The 18679-nt window shown below is 42.4% G+C and overlaps 1 protein-coding gene across 5 annotated transcripts in view; it reads left to right on the forward strand.

Moving 5' to 3' along the window:
* The window catches only part of ppp4r1 (protein phosphatase 4 regulatory subunit 1), a 71821-nt gene that overhangs the window by 16416 nt on the left and 36726 nt on the right, over positions 1-18679 (forward strand). The window contains exons 1-2 of one of the 5 annotated variants that reach the window (XM_022248644.2): positions 2569-3041; positions 16302-16428. In XM_022248644.2, the coding sequence (XP_022104336.2) occupies positions 2984-3041; positions 16302-16428 (185 nt within the window). In that variant the 5' untranslated portion in view covers positions 2569-2983. Of the gene's footprint in view, positions 1-2568; positions 3042-3354; positions 3632-9420; positions 9608-16301; positions 16429-16484; positions 18056-18679 lie in introns of those variants that run through there. The other 4 variants (XM_022248643.2, XM_022248646.2, XM_022248645.2 and 1 more) reach the window with 4 other exon arrangements.

The following is an 18679-nucleotide window of genomic DNA, read 5'->3' on the forward strand; positions in this document are numbered from 1 at the left end:
CTTACATGAGTATCACCTTATTGTGCATTTCAGGTCAAATTTCTCCTTCCTTCGCTCTCATTTGTAGAAAGTATGAAAAGGAAAGATCCCCCAAAAGAGTCTGTTTACGTTGTAAAAGAACTCTGCCCCAGTGGCACCTAAACTCTGCCAAAAATTTCTCGCATCTGTGATAACTCGTAGTTAAAGGTATCAGTTTTCATCACCAAATTCAAGGGGAGATTAATCACTGGCCATACTATTGTACATGTTGATGTCACTCGTGCCTGCTTCTCAGCCGATTTTAGCCTCTGCTCAGTGAGGTCACAGTCATGAGAGCACAAGCATTAGTCATTAAATAATTATTTTCTTTTTTGCTTTGCGACAAACGAGTTGTGTGCAAGTTTCCCTTTAAACGTTGTCCGCTGGAAAGTTCTGGGTCTGATTAGATCAGCCGCAGCCAACCAGCTATTTCTCCTGCCATTGAACCGTGCTGTGCTCAGCTCGCCATATGGCGGAGTCACGCCATTCCAGCAGCCCGGGATATTTCTACATATTTCTCTTTCAGACTGAGAGTGTTTTTTTTTTGTGTGTGTGTGTTTTGTTTTTTTCATAAGAGGGTCTATGTTTTCATGAGGTATATTTCAGTGTGCTGAATGTGTCTTTCCTTCAATGGCACTCCAGGTCTGATTTCTGGAATGTCCAAATTTGGTGTTTAGAAAACTGGGCAAGGGAACGGTAAATTTATGCTGGATTTTGCTAAGGCCAAGTACCACTGAACAATAGGGACCAAAACTGGGGGGGAGGGTACTGTCTAATTCTCAATGGATTCAGACTCTTGTAAAATTATTTACTGTTTCAAATGGCTGTCATACCAATCTGAAAAATTGATACATGTACAGTGTATGTAGTTGAAACTGATCTGAAGGTTGATTTGTCTTATAACTTTTTGGACTGAAGAACTTGATTCATACGGTACGTACATGTAATTTGTCACTGTGATATTTTAACTCTAAATGATACCGGTACCCCCTTAGCATGGCACACTATAATTTTTTTTCCCCTTGCATTTTGTGTTGTACACGTGCACATGTACTTGTACCATTATTGAAACTCAGACTGCATTGAAAATGAAATTCTGACTTGCAAGTTTCAGATATCCCTGTTGATTAACGACCGGTGTTTAGTGACCTGTTAAAAATTTGGAGCAAAATTTTAATTGCCGCATCTCTTATGTTTGGGAAAAACTCATTATGAAAAGCATGTAATTTTTTTGACAAAACTGGGGATAGGTAAGTGAATAAATGTATTTCAAAGATGGACTCGCACCGGGGAGATGTAAATTAATTTTGGATTTTTGCCCTGCCCGACGTGTATTTTAACACTGTATACTCAGTGTATGCCCCCAAAGGCTTGTGAAAAAACCACAAGCGTACTCGGGTGGGACTCGAACCCACGACCTCCTGCTTACTAGTGCAGACATCTTAACCACTCGTGAATAAGTGAATAAATGTACATGTATATGTTAGTACTACTGTTCAGTAATGATCTTGGGGATTCAAAACAGAAAAATCACCGATTACCTTGAGAATTTGTTGACAAAGAAAAGTTTGCCACACTAGGCCACCTTCTGCCCAGATTTGTTCCAAATTTCCTAAAAAGATGTTTTGACTTTTTGACAGAAATTCAAGACAAAAGTTTCACACCACATGATTCACATTGCCAATGTGCTTCATGTAGTGGAACAGATATTCAACAAAAAAAAAAAAAATGAGGCTGAAGCTCACACTTAATTGTTTGGCACTATTTGAGAAAAGACCCAGAAACGAAAAGTTGAAATGTGTTACCTGTGGACACTACATGTACAATCAGGGACTGCATGTGAAACTTGCCGCTTCTGTAAATGAAGAGAAATTACTAGCCTCCTTCGTCCCATACAGAAAGGCTGTGAATGATATTTTAATAATCGGATACATGTACGTGTAGAAAACTGAACAGACAAGAAGCAGAATCCTTGACCCGTATTTACGCATACATTTCATACTAATGGATTCCCTTATCGGTTTCGCCAGTCTGATGGAGTGGTAGAATTTAAAAAAAAAAAAAGAAGCAAAGTAAATCTGCAAAATTCAATTATGCTGTTTCCACTCATTGGAATAGAATTAAAAGGGGGGGGAAAGCGGTGTGGAAAGTATTCGAATGCATAATTAATTGTCCGAGATTTAATTACCAGTGTATTAAACCCAGTGTAGTGAGACAACGCTATCTTATTAGCTGACTCCTTGGAGCAGTGCTGCTGTCGTGCGTTTCATCCCTGCTGAGAAGGTGGATAGTTTCTCCCTCCCGGCTGATTCCCCTGGAGACGCCGAGCAAGGCAACTGCTCGCCTCTATCTTTTCTCCTGCTATGCGTCCTCTTCTCTCCTCCTCTCTCTCCCCCCCCCCCGACCCAATTGGCGAAGCTTTCTCTATGGGCCAAGCTATTTTGTTGAAGTCACCCCCCAGCATTCCATTGAGGTAAATCGTCAATTGCCATGGTGCTAAAGGTACTCTTGGTAAAGTTGGACTGACTGTAGCCGGAACGGACAGGCTCAGCAGTAGGCTTCAACAAGACGTGGCCAAGTGCTCATCGCGTTTGCAAACCGGGCAATTGTCAACTACACTAGTGGGCTTGCGCACACGTGTACATTCCGTTCACAAGATTCGGACTCTGATTTCTCTGTGTTTGTTTTATGATGTGATTGAATAGAAGGCAACATCAGTGAGGCCTGTTTGTGTCTAGGTGTACCTGTATTTGGTCTCCCCGCCCCCCTTCATTGTGTGCCACCATGGCACACGCATATACAGACATGTATGTCAGGGTTTTATTGTCAATTGTGGCATCCTTGATATGAAGTGGTACATGTACATGCGTGCCCCTGAGATTGGTTTAATTGCTTTTACAACTGTGGACCCCGCACACACGCTGCCATCCGTAGACGCAGTGTCGCTCTCGCCCGCACGCTGGGGATGGATTACATTGAGGCTTTCAACCAGAAACTGATGGTCTTGGCTCACGTCACTGTGGGTAAGCTCATAACACTCAATATGTAATGGCCATTTTTATCGTCCTCCCCTGTCTCTGCTTTCATCTAGCCCGAGATGTTGCTCTGGTTTTCTGGCCAGCTGACTCTCTCTGGCCTCCGTGGTTTATTAGGATGACAATCTTCCCAGTTGGTGTTCTTTCATCCCAAGGCCCCATTTTTTTTTTCTCCCCAGTCCTCCTGTTTTCCACTCAGTGGCTCGCAGGGACACATGGAAAAAATTCCTGCACGATTTATTGCTTAAAAGAGTTGATGGGACTGCTATGTAGGAATGTTCACGCGGTGTGTGTGTGAGTGTGTGTGCATAGTGTGGGTGGAGACTTCATGTGTACCGACCAGTCGGCATGCACATGGTGCAGTTGGTCCTTTTATGAGGTCTTTCTGGGTCGCTGTTGTTTTCGGGAGATTCCATGGCGATGATTCACCCTGACAATGATGGGTAAGATGGACAAGGACAGGCTGTACAAACCGGTGGACGACTGGAGGAGTATGGGCCGGGGTCGACGCAAGAAGCCGCCCTGCATACCCCCGCCGCTCCCACCACCTCTACAGCCCGTAACCTCCATCATCGTGGGTAATGTCACAACGCTCCTTTCTCCGTTTCTTTCCCTCTCACTGTAGTGCCCTAGCCCAGACTGAACACATAAGGTGCCACAGTCAATTCTGGAAAACTACATGTAGAGGAACTTTGATGACGTATTGTAGTGTAAGGTGTAGGACTGGTACTTGTAGCTGCCGGGGGAACCTTGCTGTGTTGGCCTTGCAAGTATTCAACACGTAATTTTTGATTTGTGTGAGCAGCGTGTGATTCAGCCCTGATTTATTGCCTCGCGTATTGTGAATGTAAAGGGGGAGGTTTGGCTTTAAATTGGTAACTCAAGACGGGTATAAATTAGTCTGGTAATTTACAGGGGTGGGAATGTTGCTGCAAATTGTATCAAACACTTTATTCTTCCCACCAATTTTCTTGGGTCTCTGAGCTGTTCAGGTTGTTCAGCTAGTGCCCAAATTTGGTCAGTGATGTTAAGAAATGGTTTCACCGACTGAGAGACTGGGGACACAGGACACATGTACGGTTAAGCTGTATGTTAGGGATGTTTGGAAATCTAATGCTGTTTGCAAGATGTCTCCTCAACTGTCGCGAGTTAGTTTGCATGCTGAGAACTGATGAAAGTGCGAACTGTTCCCTCAAATGTCAACTGCTCTAAAATGTCACAGGTGTGCATGTATGATGCATTTGCATAATGTAGACTGTTCACTTAACATTTACAATGTCAGTTACAACTGTAAAGGACTGGTTGGAAGTGCACTTAGTGTAAATTAACGAATTCACACATTTTATTTTGAGAAAAATCCTGCAAGGATTGAAATGTCAGGCTCTTTAAATTTTAAAAATTTGATGATAAAAACTAAATCTGTGATCCTTTGAGAATCTTTGGAATTTCATACGGGTACGGGTACCTGTACTTACACTGATGTCATACGGCGGTGCGATGGGTCTTCATGAAAACCATTTCGCACTGTTTATTGCATATGGGCAGTTCCATGCCAAAGTGGTCATGGCTGAAAAGTGAAACCTTCAGGAAATCTCCAAAATGGCAAGCACCACCACTTCAAATTTATGTAGCATGGGAAAAAGAGAACAGACCGTTCTGTTCGAGACATATCTGTATGCCAGTAAGATCGGATGTGTGATATCAAAGCTGTAATTCATATGCTGGTATGTACATGTATGGAGTGGGCCCATATCTACACTGTATGTAGCACGGCATGCTGGTACATGTGCCGTAGTCATTTGCTGAAAAGTATGCAACAAACATCACAGATTTTATTGTTGTGTACCGAATGTCCAAAACCAATGTCAAAACATGTTATGACTGTAATGCACACATCTCATTCATTTATGAAGTGCTCATCAGTGATGACTAGTACAACATTTATCATCACAATACTATATTGTCAGAAAAATTTTATTGTCTAAAAAATTGTCTAAATTGTCCAAACAGAATTGGAATTGTCTGCTTTTTGGAGGAAAAGAAATAAAATATTGTGACATTCGCAATGTTATCTGTATTTGATGATTTTTTCTTAACCTGGGTTTTCTGGGGAAGAAAAAAAGAAGATTTTGCTTTCCTCCAAAACTTCTTTGATGTCAATCTTCGCAAAACTAACCTTGTTTGGCAGCAAAATGTACCGTACCATAGATGTACATGTAGGTAAGGTGTCAAAACCAAGGGACGAATCTCAACTACTTGTATGGTTCAAGAGGATGTTAAAAAAAACATTGAATGCAAAACATTTAAATGAGTCTGATGTGAACAGACAGTTTGTGAAGTGAAATCCAATGTTGCTTGTGCTGTAAGCTTAAGGTCGTGGTCCAGCGTTAAATAGCAACTGCGAAAATCTCGGCCAGTTTCCAGAACAGTACACGTGCCCTGACTACAATGCAGCCATGTACGTGTACTGTGTGCTTTAGATGATACACCTACAACACATGTTCCAGTTACATATGCACACAACCTTTACCGCTGTTGTTGCATCCTGTACACAGAGAAAGTTGAATAATGGATATAAATTTGCCGTCACACTTATGAATCACTTATTAAAAAATTCACGCTTTGTTAACGAGAGTCCGAATTGAATTCAGAAGTGAGAAAGCCATGTATGGTAATGATTATGCTTTTGTTTTATACCTGCCCAACTTGAAGTTTAATACGTAAAAAATTCCCACCCCTTGTTTCCGTGGCATGTTACCCGTACAGTATGCTAACACACAGTTGTCATACAATTCACAGTGCTGATGGCGTTGGTAATGAGACTGGTTTGTATGACATTAGAATGTTTGCATGTAGATAGTTTTCACGAGCTATGCAAGAAACAGAAGAAAGACAAAGTCTGTTTCAGGTGCGTGTAGTAGTTGGTAAAAAAAACCACACTCTTTTCCCAAGCCATATTGTTTGTGAATTTATATTTACACTATGGGGGAGTTTTATGAGGCACAAGTTTGGGACAGTGGAATCGGTGATGTTGTGGGGAATAATCATAAACTGCCAAAAAAAAAAAAAATAAACGAATTAAGAAAATCAATGGCAGCACCTGGTCTCATATTTTATTTTGAAGGGCTTATTTCTCATGAATTTATTCAGCTAACAGCAAGGTAACTGTGACATGTTATACCAGTACATGTACATGTACACTGGGGCCTAAGCTTAAGTTGTACCAAATACATACATACGTTTTACTTCTGCTGTAAGTATTTTGTCTTGATTTTCTTGTTAGTCTTGTTTTTGCTTAGTACCAACAGCTTCTAAATGTTATGTTTTTAATGGTGAAACTGCCTATGTATCCGGGGAAATGATGGCAGAGAGTTGCTATGCATTGACATTAGCTTAGCGTGAGATTGTTCTGCTTACCTGAACTGTGTTACCAGCCAAAGTACCATATGATGGTTAAAACTTGTGACTGGTTCCTAGCAATATTGCCCTTATCTTACATGACCTTCTTAATGGCATTTTCTGCCTAATAAGTTCCATTTAAGTGAGCTTTATACCTGTGTAGAGGATCCATTAAGTGCATTTTTTTCATCTCTTGACATTTGTAACGGCTCATTTGTTGCACCTTTCAATGATTTCCAGTAAATTGGTACACAGGAAGAAACCACCAGCCAATGAAAATTGACCTGTCAGATTTTTTTCCTTCCGTGTAACTGATGATCAATAAATCAATTCCTTTTTTTAATGCCATTAACACCTTCCCCCAGCCATTGATGACAGTTGCTTGACAACTCGGGGCCAATGGCGGTCAGGCTTTTGTAGAGGGCAATTCAGAGGGGGAGGGAAAATAAATGAGCCCCCCACTGATTGGTCGGGAGAAAGTATCAATGGGGAGCAGTAATGAGGAGATGGATGTTTGTGTGTACATGTAGCTGTCAGGTGTGGAACTCCTACATGGCCATGTGTGGAGTGAGGCATGTAGGCAGTCCTCTTGTTTTTGTCATACCGTGACCTTTAAACCCAAGTACACAGAAGAAGATAGTACGTGCACATGCACATGTTAGGTACGGTACATGTACTTGTACATGTGATTTGAAAAATTCTTGCGCAGAAAACCATGTAACATAACTACAGTTCAATACGTTAGCGGTACATCTCTGCGTTACCATAGAGCCTGAAAGTTGACCCCTGATGGCGTGCTTCCGGAACTCTTGGATAGGCAAAATAACGTGCACAGATTTGAGAATTTTTTCGTTCAGTCACTTCTTAAAGAAAATCTACAATACATGTAGAACAGTGCAATGCTACAGTCTCGTACACAGATGAACATTTACAGTTTGAAATTTTGTGGTTGTCTGTCGGTAAAAGCCAAAATAAAAACAGATCAATATATTTTACGTACTTTTATAATTTATAAGGTGATAAACTTACCGGTAAAGCAATGTTCTACTTTTATGAAAGATTCTAATATTTTATCTAACCTTTGCTGACAACAATTGCATGATGTCAACTTAACAGAATCTGGAACCCATCAACTGCAGGTAGGTAAATCTTTACAACGTTGTACAATCTCGTTTTCACGAAAGGACTGGGAGTGAAAACAAACGTGCATGAACAAGGAGACCTAGGTAGAATATCACCGGATGTGAAAGGTTGTTAAAATTAATAAATTTAATTTTTTAACCAACTCCAGGTGACTTTTCCTATTATTTGAGGAAGACAATGGTAAAATTCCGGTGTGAATGTTCCATGATGTGGTTTCAGTGAGAATTTTTCTTCCCAAAATTATCGAACATGATAGGGCAGCCCAATGTAACATCCCCATAGGCAGACCACGCAAGGGTTCCGGAAACCCGCTGCATGACCTTTGACTTTCAGGCTCTGTCATTCATTTTAAGCAGTACATGTAAATGGATGAATGTACATGTACCTGTTCTTGGTGTGATTAATAAAAATTCTTCCTCCTACTCGTATTTGGCACATCTGACTGATACAAATGTAAGGAAGTACATGAAATTTATTCCCCTTGTTCCCTTCATTAGTGGCATAATTATGTCATTTGGTACATCGGTGTTCATGTACATGTAGCGTTATGGTAAGACATGACCCAGCGGGGCGTTCGTGCCACTGCTGTCATGAATGGATCTCAGACCTTTAGCAGCCTGTCCGGATTTTTTCTGGTATCAGATAGAGCTAAAGATTGGCAGGATAGTCAAGGAATTGAGGACCGGAGCTATGCATTGTACATGTATGTACATGTACATTTACAGGTAGATGTACACTGTGAGCTCTCAAAATGGTCCGAGCATGGGTGTCTAGTGGTTCCAACAGAAATTAATCACTGCTAGATATTGTCAGGTTTTGGTCAGGGTTAATTGCGTTGATAGATCCTCTTGCATTTGGGAACTCTGGCAACAAAAATCCCATTGAAAATGCCTTTGTACACACAATTCATTTTGTAGTTGGATGTCAAGTGTTGTAGCGGTAGTTTTGCACATTTCCTTTTCCTGTGTACATTTCTATTTGTAACTAAAACACCGCAAACAAAGAGACCTCGTTCTGGAACAAAGAGCAAACTCCGTTTAACGCTAGGAAAGTAGGTCTTGTCAATATTCGGTTGCACATGCGAATGTGGCGTTGTCAAAAGGAACTTGTCCCAGCTTCCTGGCAACACTGCTTGAAGTGCACATGCTTCTGTGCACTTGCAAAGAAGTGATAGATTCCCTGATAGCAAAAACAAATACCAGTAGGGCCCTAGTCCATGAGATACAAGTAGAAGATTGTAGTTAGAAAGAAAAGTTTCCAAAAAAATCCAAAGTCCAAACTGCTTCATTCTAGTATAAGTGTAATTGTACCGGTTAGTCTTGGTACCCTACCGGTACAAATCCCTGATTGTGGCTGTGAGTGCAGACTTTGCATTGTGTTGAGAAGAACAAGTACACTGTACATGTACATACATGTACCGGTACATTAACATCTGCAATACAGTGCTTGTACTTGCCTATTTATATGATTGTTTGGCCCAGTACGGGTACATGTGTATTATACTAGTATACATACCAGTACTATGTACATGTACATAATATTCATATTGTGTACACATGTTGTACTGTTTGTAGCTCTATGATGCACCATACAGGTACCAGTACCTTGCACTTTGGAGGCATCTCTCTCTAAGCTTAGCTGTACACCAAGGTCACTTAGGGTCAGCTTGAGTTCAGGAGTCACTTTGGGGTCACTTTCCCAGAGACTGAGCATGTGCAGGGTCCCAGGTGGGTAGTGATGTGGCATGCCATGTACATGTACTGTAGTACCTGCCACATGGCTGCTGCAGAGCTGTTGGATTACTGTACAGGCACACACAACACAGGGCTGTGGTTTCACTTTTGTTTTGTCTTGATGAGCCTGCAGGACCCAGCATTCCCATGCCGGGCCTGGAGGGTGTTACTGCAGGTGCACAGGGGGTGTAGGTGAGGTGCCTGGAGTGGTCTGACCTGATGGGGACACATGGTCAGTTGGCCAGTGGTCAGTTCAAGACTCCATGGGTGGTGAGAGCGGTGAGTGACTTGGTTCACTTGGGCCCAGTCAGGAAGTTCATGTCCACTCTGCCTCCATAATAGTTCTGCTAATTAGCAGTTGCATCCAGAAAAAATGCTTGGTACTGGTAGTGTATTGCTGTGTGTTTTTTTCTTTTCCTTTTTTTCATCTTAATTTTACTGTACATTTATGTTCTACTATGTACAGTATGTGTGCCTAGATATACATGTATGTAAACATGCTTGCATAGTTTCTTGCTTTACATAAGAAAAAAACTTTATAAAGATTTATGTACAGTAATTCTACCGGTATTTGTAAACTACATGTATCATTCTCCTTTTTTGAAGTACAGTGGAACGCCGCTATAACGAACACGACAGGGTCCACACTAAATGTTCGGTACAGCAGTCGTTCAGTCTAGCGAAATTAACTGCCAAACGTTTTGTTGCCATGTTGAATAGCACCCTCTCTTGTCTAACTGAAGTACACCCTCTTGTGATACCACGATTTGCTGTTTTCGTGATGTTTTGCCGCTGCATTCACGCTTGAGGTTTCTAGAAACGTGTCTGTTAATTATTTTTGTTTTTTTATTAAATCTTGAGTTACAAAATTGATATGTAGTTTATCCTAAAAGTCGTGAAGCTCCCGTTCAGGATTGATCTCTGATGCATGCTGTGGCGAATCTGGGTTGATTTGCAACTGCGTAATGTTCAGTAGGTTTTGTGCACAAAATATTGGGAGCCAAGGAAGATGTTCGGTACAGCCGAATGGTCGCTATAGCGGTGTTTGGTCTGGCGACGTTCCACTGTACCAGTACATCATACAATTTGATAAATTGAGAACTTGTTTTGCTTTCCTCCCTTACCATTTCAATAACTGTGTCACATTTGGTTCAGCTTTTTCACCGCAGGGGTACATTTCTAAGAACTCACCAGCACTAGTTAGAGAAGAATATACAACATGTGACCACAAACTTGAGCAGTCAAAGTGCTACGGTATGTCAGCTACTGTCAACAAAAATATAGACCTACCGTATGGGTCTATATGTACATTACTGGACATATAAAAGATGAAACCTTAATATTTTGGGGGTAGAGGAACACAAAATCCAGTTATATACATGTAATTGTGCAGGGTACATGTATCGGTACCACGGAGGTTCCGTGTTTTCCTTCTGGCTGTCTTTAGAAATTTTTGACATTTGTGTCAAATACCAAGCGCCTCGTTATAATGGCCACTTGCTGAGAATCGTGTTGGGGAGAAAAGGTTGTAAGAAAAAAAAAAGTGGGAGAGACTAGATGTCAGCCCCCGCTTCTAGCGAACCGGAGCACTCCAACGTTGTCCGCACACGTATGTACTTTACATGTACGTGGCAAAGCAAATAATGCCATAAAATAGGAGATGTGTATTTGAGCTGACCCACATCAAAACATGATACTTGCAATTGGAGCGACTGATGTCACATTCAATTGATTTAGGGCCCAGAGTTGGAATAGGCCCAAGCACTGCAAGTCAGTGAAAAGAAAACATGCACTGAGGGCACATCTGATGTTTTTCTCTGTTCTGGGGCGGACATATTTGGACGGCAAGCCTGGCTATTTTTAGGACCAGACAAAGCTGTAAATGAATTAAAGCTTCCATTCATAGTTTTTTTTCTTTTTTTGGGGGGGGGAAGCAGTTGTCCCATGAATGGAGTTGGGAATCTTCACTAGTTGTTAGTAACTTGCTGATGATGAATAAAAAGTATTCCCATGGGGAAGGGCAGGCTTACTTGAAATGATTTCTTCCACAAGACAAGTGCTGCATACGAGTACATCTGTGTACAGAGTTACACGTCAGGTTTGAGGACGTGCGCATGCATGCTAAAACTTAACTCGGTGATGAGCTTTAGTTTCACAAAAACCGCTGTCTAAGGTAGTTGTGCAGAAAAGCTTCATCTGAGTTTGTTTTCGTTTTTGTGGTACTTGGACACAGGAAATGATTGACTGCTAGGATTCATGTCGGTAGTCGTGGGTCTGGGACCACGACTACCGAGCAGTGGGGTTGTACTTTGGTCTGGGACCACGGAAGTACAACCCCACTGCTTGATAAGTACATGTAAACATGTACAGTCTACTCAGGGTATCACTGCTTTCACTGGATAAATTTACAGTCATGGTCCCCATTCTGTAAGATCTTGGGTTTCATTGTACATGTACGTGTACCTGTATGCGTATGGTGATCTTAATTAGATTTTTACGGCAGACACTTTTTGAACAAGATTTGGAGGACATGTTTATAGTGCACTAAAATCCATGATAGTTGAGTTGAAGAAAATTCAGCAGATAATCCAGCGATATCGGTTCACTTTCCCAGGTTCAGTGCACCGATTAAAAAAAAAAAAACTTGGATTACGTGCCTCTGTGTTAACCAACAGAGGGCTGCGTATGCACCGGTATGGAATCCTTACCTTCCAAACCCGCCAGCTACATGTATTCTGATTAGTCAGTGATTTTTAATGTTTCAGGGGTTAACACTAATCATGTACATGTTCTCTACATTTTCAAGTTTCCTGTAAAATTCAGTTCAGTGTCAGTTCATGCACGTGTGTGCCTTTTGTGTGGTACACATGTACTGTGTTCCTGTATTCGTGGGTATGATCCAGGTTATCAAGTGCATGCGCATGTTTTATCAGGTAATTTTTAAAATTGAATTGCATTTCAGACTCTGTTGGCTCACTCTTTAATGAATAAACAGCAAACGAGTTTTACATTTTTCCTCAAAGCTCAAGGGTCATTTCGTCTGAGAGGTTTACTTGTGGATTGTGGCAGCTTAACTGATCTCCATCAGTGATAATTATTGGAAATTATCTTGCAAATCACTCGGTTATGGGCCAAGAGTAGTTTTTAGTAGGTGCCAAAGGTCGTGGGAACAGCGACACCTGGGGCTCCCTCCCCAGAAGGCTGGCTGGCTCACGATGGGTGACGTGCCTGGTCGGTTTAGGCCCGAGCATTTTGTTATCAAATATATCACTTCTTACTCTCTTGTTTTGCTGAATTCCAGGCGGCTGTTAGCACTGATCAAAACTCTATTATTGTCAATGGGGAAGTAACCGAGTCGGTATGCGGTTTGTCCCTGATTGCTAGCTGTGCGTATAACTTTGCATCCTGCGGAGAGAGAGAGAGACAGAGGTACGAGCGGGTTTGCCCGTGCGATCTGATCTGTGCTTTGGGGGGTTGGCATGGAATGCTTTGGATGTGATACCCAGCAGCAGCTTCTTTCTCTCCCTCTCTTACCTCTTCATTTACTGGCCCCGATAATAATTGTAAGAAAATAGGGTCAGGTTCCCCCCACTGGGTTGGCTGGCTGTGCTCCGTGTCTGCCAGCGGTGCTGCGGCCTGGTTGGGACCCCGGGGTCTGCCTCGGCCAGTCAGCCTCCACCCACTGCTGGCCCAAATGGATGATGGGAAGGGTTCCCCTCTGGTTGGCAGTTGTGTGGTGGACCGTCTCCTTGGCATTGAGCTGGCGTTATAAAAACGGACTGCCTCGGTTTGTCTGTGGGACACAGTGCTGAGTGGATTTGAGTGAGAGGATACACTACAAGAAGAGGGTGTGCGGTTACAGGACGGACGCCCCTTGTTAACAGGTGTATTAGTACAGGTGCTCCGGAGCCTGGGATGCGGTAGAAACAAGGATTGTGTACACACAGCAGCATCAGACAAAGTGCTTGTGCTCCATGTAGACATTGTGTCCGTTGATCCGGCAGCACGATCTCCTAAAACGAAGCGTGCTTGGAGGTTCACTTGCGTATCCCAGTAGCTGAGGAGGTTGTTATACACAGTATATTACATGTGCATGTACCTTCAGTCGGTAGGTACCTGTATTGATCATAGTAATGCACTTGTCAATTTGCTGTCAGTTCCCTTGGGACATTCCCTATTTCCCATCCTGTACGTTCCTGAATGTATTGTTATATGGGGACTGAAAGCACGGGCTTGGAAAATCTTGCTGCAGACAAAAAACTTGTCCCTTAGAAAGGGGTACATGTACGTACACCAGTAATTCCATTCCTGGCTCTTATTGTGTATTGCGGTATTGTGTGTACATAAACCCCCGGTGCATGTATGAGTACACGTGTGTAGAATTGGGAGAGAACAAATTTTGTTGTGGATGATGATGATGCGAATGTAAGGGCATCTCCATTCGTTATGGTATGCAATTACACGTACGTACAGGTACTGTACATGTTAATGTACTTGTACCGATAATTAAGTGTATTTCTCTGCCAAACTCCATCTTTATTCAGTGGTTTAGATAGCAGATACATGTACATGTACTGTGCAAGTACCGTGCTACTATATGTATTATGTTAAAGTGTCCCAGTAAATACACCTGTACATGTACTGTAGCTAACATGCAATCAATCTCACCAATACTTACCCGGTACCTACCTACTATATGTAACTATTCTGAGAAAAAATCTTCTGTAATCTACATGGCTAGCAGACACTTGTTAACTATGATAGTTTGCCTGGTTTTTTTTTTTCAAATTTATGTGGAAACCTTAGCCTTTTAAATACAAGGACTGAAAGTGCACAGTGTACAGTATCTGTCCTCAGTCCCAGCTCGTAAATTTGGAGACTCCATCCATTCACCTGTTTCTGGCTGTCATCCAACTGCCTGGCATTCCTGCCTACACATGTTCCCGGAGATTCGTGCATTCCAGTGATGCAAAATATAGATCCCTGTTTTTTCCCCTGTTTATTCCAGCCGAGGTGTGTTTGGATGAATGTAATGGCACATCCACCCCATAAAGACAGATGAGAAGCATACATGTACGAATACATAATATGTCAGAATGTTTTCCTTCCGCCATGGTCAGGCTGTTTTCTCAGGTATGATGGGGTTACTGTACTCCTACATACTGCATACAGGATGGAGAAATAAGTGATGTCATGAGTAGTTTCATTTCTAATATTTAGGAAATTGTGCTTATCGAAGTTCGTTCTGCGCGTGTATTTTATACTTCCAGCATGATGCTTTAAATTTTCCCTTGATGTTTCATACTGCGTCTTGCTCAAGAGAATCCAACGATAGCAAAGGGTGAACCTTACCGATCCCGACATCATCAAAAGGGGTTGAACAAGCAGGCCTCACGGCCTGGAATACCGGTAGGGCTTTTACGCATCAGCTAGTGGCATGAAAAACCCAAAGTCTTAGCCTCCAAACAACCATTGTGGATGTGCTTGGGGCTTGATGTCCTACCAGGGAGTAAATGCATTACGCAGGTACATGTAGAATGTTGGGTTACCAACTAATGTTGGATTTTACCATGTTTAGGAAGGTTTTCTCCCCCCCCCAAAAAAAATTTGTCTGTAGGTTTTTGAAAAAGCAAAGGAGTATCTTTACCATGTTTTTTTTTACATGACAACAAAGGATTTCAACACTGAGTACCCAGTAGATAATGTAAACATATGCGCACATGTTTGTGCAGAGAACATGTATTTAATAATGATCTCCAGCATCAAAAGCTCTGGAATTATCTTTCAGGATTAAGGTCTTTGATGTAATAAAGGGTAAAGATATAACTACTCCTGCTCAAATCAATACAACCGCGAAACCCACTTAATCAAGTTACGTTCTTGCACATTCCTCCCTCGTGTATAAATTCCACTGTGTGTGGTGGCTGTTGGCATGATTGGATCATGAAGTCATCGCTGTCACTGGCCAGGAATGCTTCGGTCTGGTCTCGTCTGGTTAACATGATTACGTCCGTTGAAGTCAGGCCAGCCAACCAGAGGAAGTCAGTCAGGGTTTTTGACTGGGGCCAGTCCAGTCGAGAGACGAGTGAAAAGAGGCTTGTGAATTTTGACGAAATTAATTAAAGTGCCATGAATGAGTGATATATGCTCCTTTACATTCACCAAACAATCATTAAAACTCATACAGGAATTTCTGATGAGCTTTGAATGCATTCTATTTGTACATGTCTGTGATAAACTTCTTACACCGAGCACAGATGTGTACTGTAGGCCTACATGTACCGGCACATTGTCTGCGCATGCACACGTACATGTACATTGGTATATTTTTAAAAAGTTCTGCTACAAATAAAGAGGTCACATCATGCACATAAGCACTGATATGATAATGGGAGCATTTTAGCATGTGACTGCGTATTCTGTACGCTACACGTTCTGACAATTTAGAATTGACGAAATGAGCCGTATACCCCTTGATGCATTGTGTGGCTGTGGTGGGAGGCAATGGTTCAGTGCAGTTCTCATTTTTTTCCCATGTATGGAAGGGGTCATGTGACTGTTGAAAAAAAAATATCGGTAAAGACATGTATACCTGTATACCATATGCCTTTTTGAGCATGTGACTTTACATACATGTATGTATGTGTTTCTGGTATATTATGTACGTATTGCTTCTAGGATTTTGAATTTTAACAGCAAAAATACTAACAGGCGTGTTCCGGGAAGCATGGAGCTCTTCTTATTTTTTTATTTTTGGCAGATTTTCTAGTTTTTTTTACTTTTCACATGCGACAGTCATTTGTGCATATCTACCGGTAATAGGAAATCCTTTACAAATGCCAGTAGCCTGCAAAAAGTATGGCACCCTAACGTTCTTCCCGGCTTGGAGGATTGGGGTAGGCTTTCCTCACTGTCTAGTTTCCCACCGGGGATTTATTTGTTCTGTCTATCCTTTTTTTCTTCTCAACTGCAGTCGGTGATGAGAAGTCGGACGATTTTCAGCTGCTCTCGTCTCCGCTGGACACGCCAACTCAGGACGAACTGCTCACCCCGCTGGCACGGCTTCAGAAGTACGCCAACACCGACAATGGCTTCAACAGGTTAGTCTGCCATTTGTTGATGGTGTCTGTTTGGGCCGAAATTTACATTTCGCAAAATGCAAGATTTTGCAGCCAACTAGTAATATACAGCCGAGTGTCAAAACTACTGATCCGTTAACGTCATTTGAACAGTATGTTTTGCGATATTTCCTATGGCCACCTCATAATTTTGCCCATGGAGCAATACTTGTTACCACAGCTTGTGGTGAAGTCCAACTTGATGGGCTTCCCTTCACATACTTCCCGGTCTGTTTGTGTCTACAAAACATATGGGGGATTATTATGTTTAAAACATCAACCAGAGGTGAGCTGAAAGGCTCTTGATATGTGCTTGATGTTTTAACCAGTGCTGTTCCTGTGTATATAGATAGCCAGATCATGTTTACATGTTTGCTGGCACAGAGTTGTTAACCAAACATGAACCAACCCAGGCTTCTGACTGGAAGCAGCTTGAAAATCAAGCGCTCTTTCCCCAATCCCTAGGTCTTTCCATTTGACTGTATCTCATGCCTAGAGAAGCGGAACAAGAGAAAGGAAAACTGGGACGCTAAGATCTGATGTGAATTTTTCTGGACTTTGGTGTATGTGTGCTTATAGATTTTGAGTTTCCAGAAAAGCGTCCCTTACAAAGGACAGTGATCCATGCCATTCAAAGAAAATTCAAAATTACTAATTGGCAGCTACCAGCCGGTTCATGCTCGAGCTTAAGAAGTGGCTGTGTTTAAAAGTGATAAGTAAGAGATTTTTGAGAAATTTGTCATTTGATATTGCGATCAAAGGTTTGCATTGTTGTACAAGCAGGAAGCTAAAAGGATCGAGTCCAAGATAACTTCTGCAATGTTCATGTTAAAATCCTTCCCAAAGTCTTGTACCGGAAAGGCTGGCTACAACTAGATTTGTGTTTTCACTTTTAGTAGATACATATGCCCAACTTGTGCAGCGTTGAGCTCCTGTCGAGACGGTTTGAGCTTTGCAGTTCAGGTAAACCCTTAATTGGGTCCTGTGCAAAATGAAACAGAGTCAACTCCTGAAGTTGTATTAAGCAATTAAAAAATGCCTGGCATGTACCCCATGAACCCGCATTGGGAAGGTCACACTTCTTTCTGGAGGGTCTTTCCTGTCATTGTAGTTTTGCAAACAAAGTTTGGTTTCATTATCATTAAAACCAAACCCCTCAGCCTGAACTCTGCTGGCTTGAAGTCAAGGCAAGGCGGCTGATCAGATGTTCACTACTCTCTGCGCTTGTGCATGCACACCAGTGCATTTTCTGCTGCCAAAGCTTTGCGTGTGCAGTCTTGGCCCCGATTGGGTTGGGCTGTGCTGGAAACCTGCCCCCCCCATCCTAACAAAAACAGCCTTGAGGTAGGTACATACACAACCCGCCTTCCTCGAGTCACATGTGTCAAGCTGAGCTGTGGGGGGGGCAAAGGTTGAGAGGTCATAAGCTTTGAGGGGTCGGCTGGAAGATATTGCTGAGGTGGTTATCGGGGCTGTGTTAGCAGACGGTGGACGTGGATCCTGTTGGGTAGGACATTCTGAGACTTGGAAGTGATTGATAACATTCTGGTGTATGCAGGGCGCCTGTGATGCTAAAAGTTAAGGAAGTGTGGTTCAGGGTGAGGATATGGTAAGTACACAATCTAAAGGCCTCCATATGGTGCAAAATTAGCAACTCTATGAACACAGTTGGAATGGAAGTGACTCAAAATTTCTCTGAAAGGATAGTTTCGGTATTGCACTTTTCCATTTTTGCAATTACTGTACTTGAATGGCTTTGTGATACCATGAAGTCAGGGCCGACAACACAAACAAGTTAGTTACACCCAGTGTAGCCCATGATGGGGTGCAGTCCGGTACCCCACTGGGGGCCAGTCATTCCAAAAACAGGGTGCCTGATAGGGTTTCTGATGGGAAGGGACAGGTGGTCAGGGTCAATCAGAGCTGGTCTCCCACCCCTCCAACTTGTGCATAACCAGCACTACCATGCACTTTCCCATGGTATGCCTACAGTGTGTTCCAACCAAACACCAGGACATACAGGAGTCCAATTTGTTGCAAGGGATGTGCGGGCCGGAGGGTGGTCCCCCTTGTGGCGGGGTTGTTTATCCCACAGCAAACTGGTCATGGTATTTCCCTGGTTCCCTGACATTTTGCTTTAAAAGAGAGTGTTCAATGCACTCAGTGTGGGAAGAAATTAGGCAAGTACCGGTATGGTAAGTGTGTAGTCAGCCCCAAAATTGTCATTTATTGC

This window comes from Acanthaster planci, linkage group LG06, assembly GCF_054643075.1.
Source record: "Acanthaster planci isolate LZ-2023a linkage group LG06, COTS_SCS, whole genome shotgun sequence".
NCBI classification, from domain to species: Eukaryota; Metazoa; Echinodermata; class Asteroidea; order Valvatida; family Acanthasteridae; genus Acanthaster; species Acanthaster planci.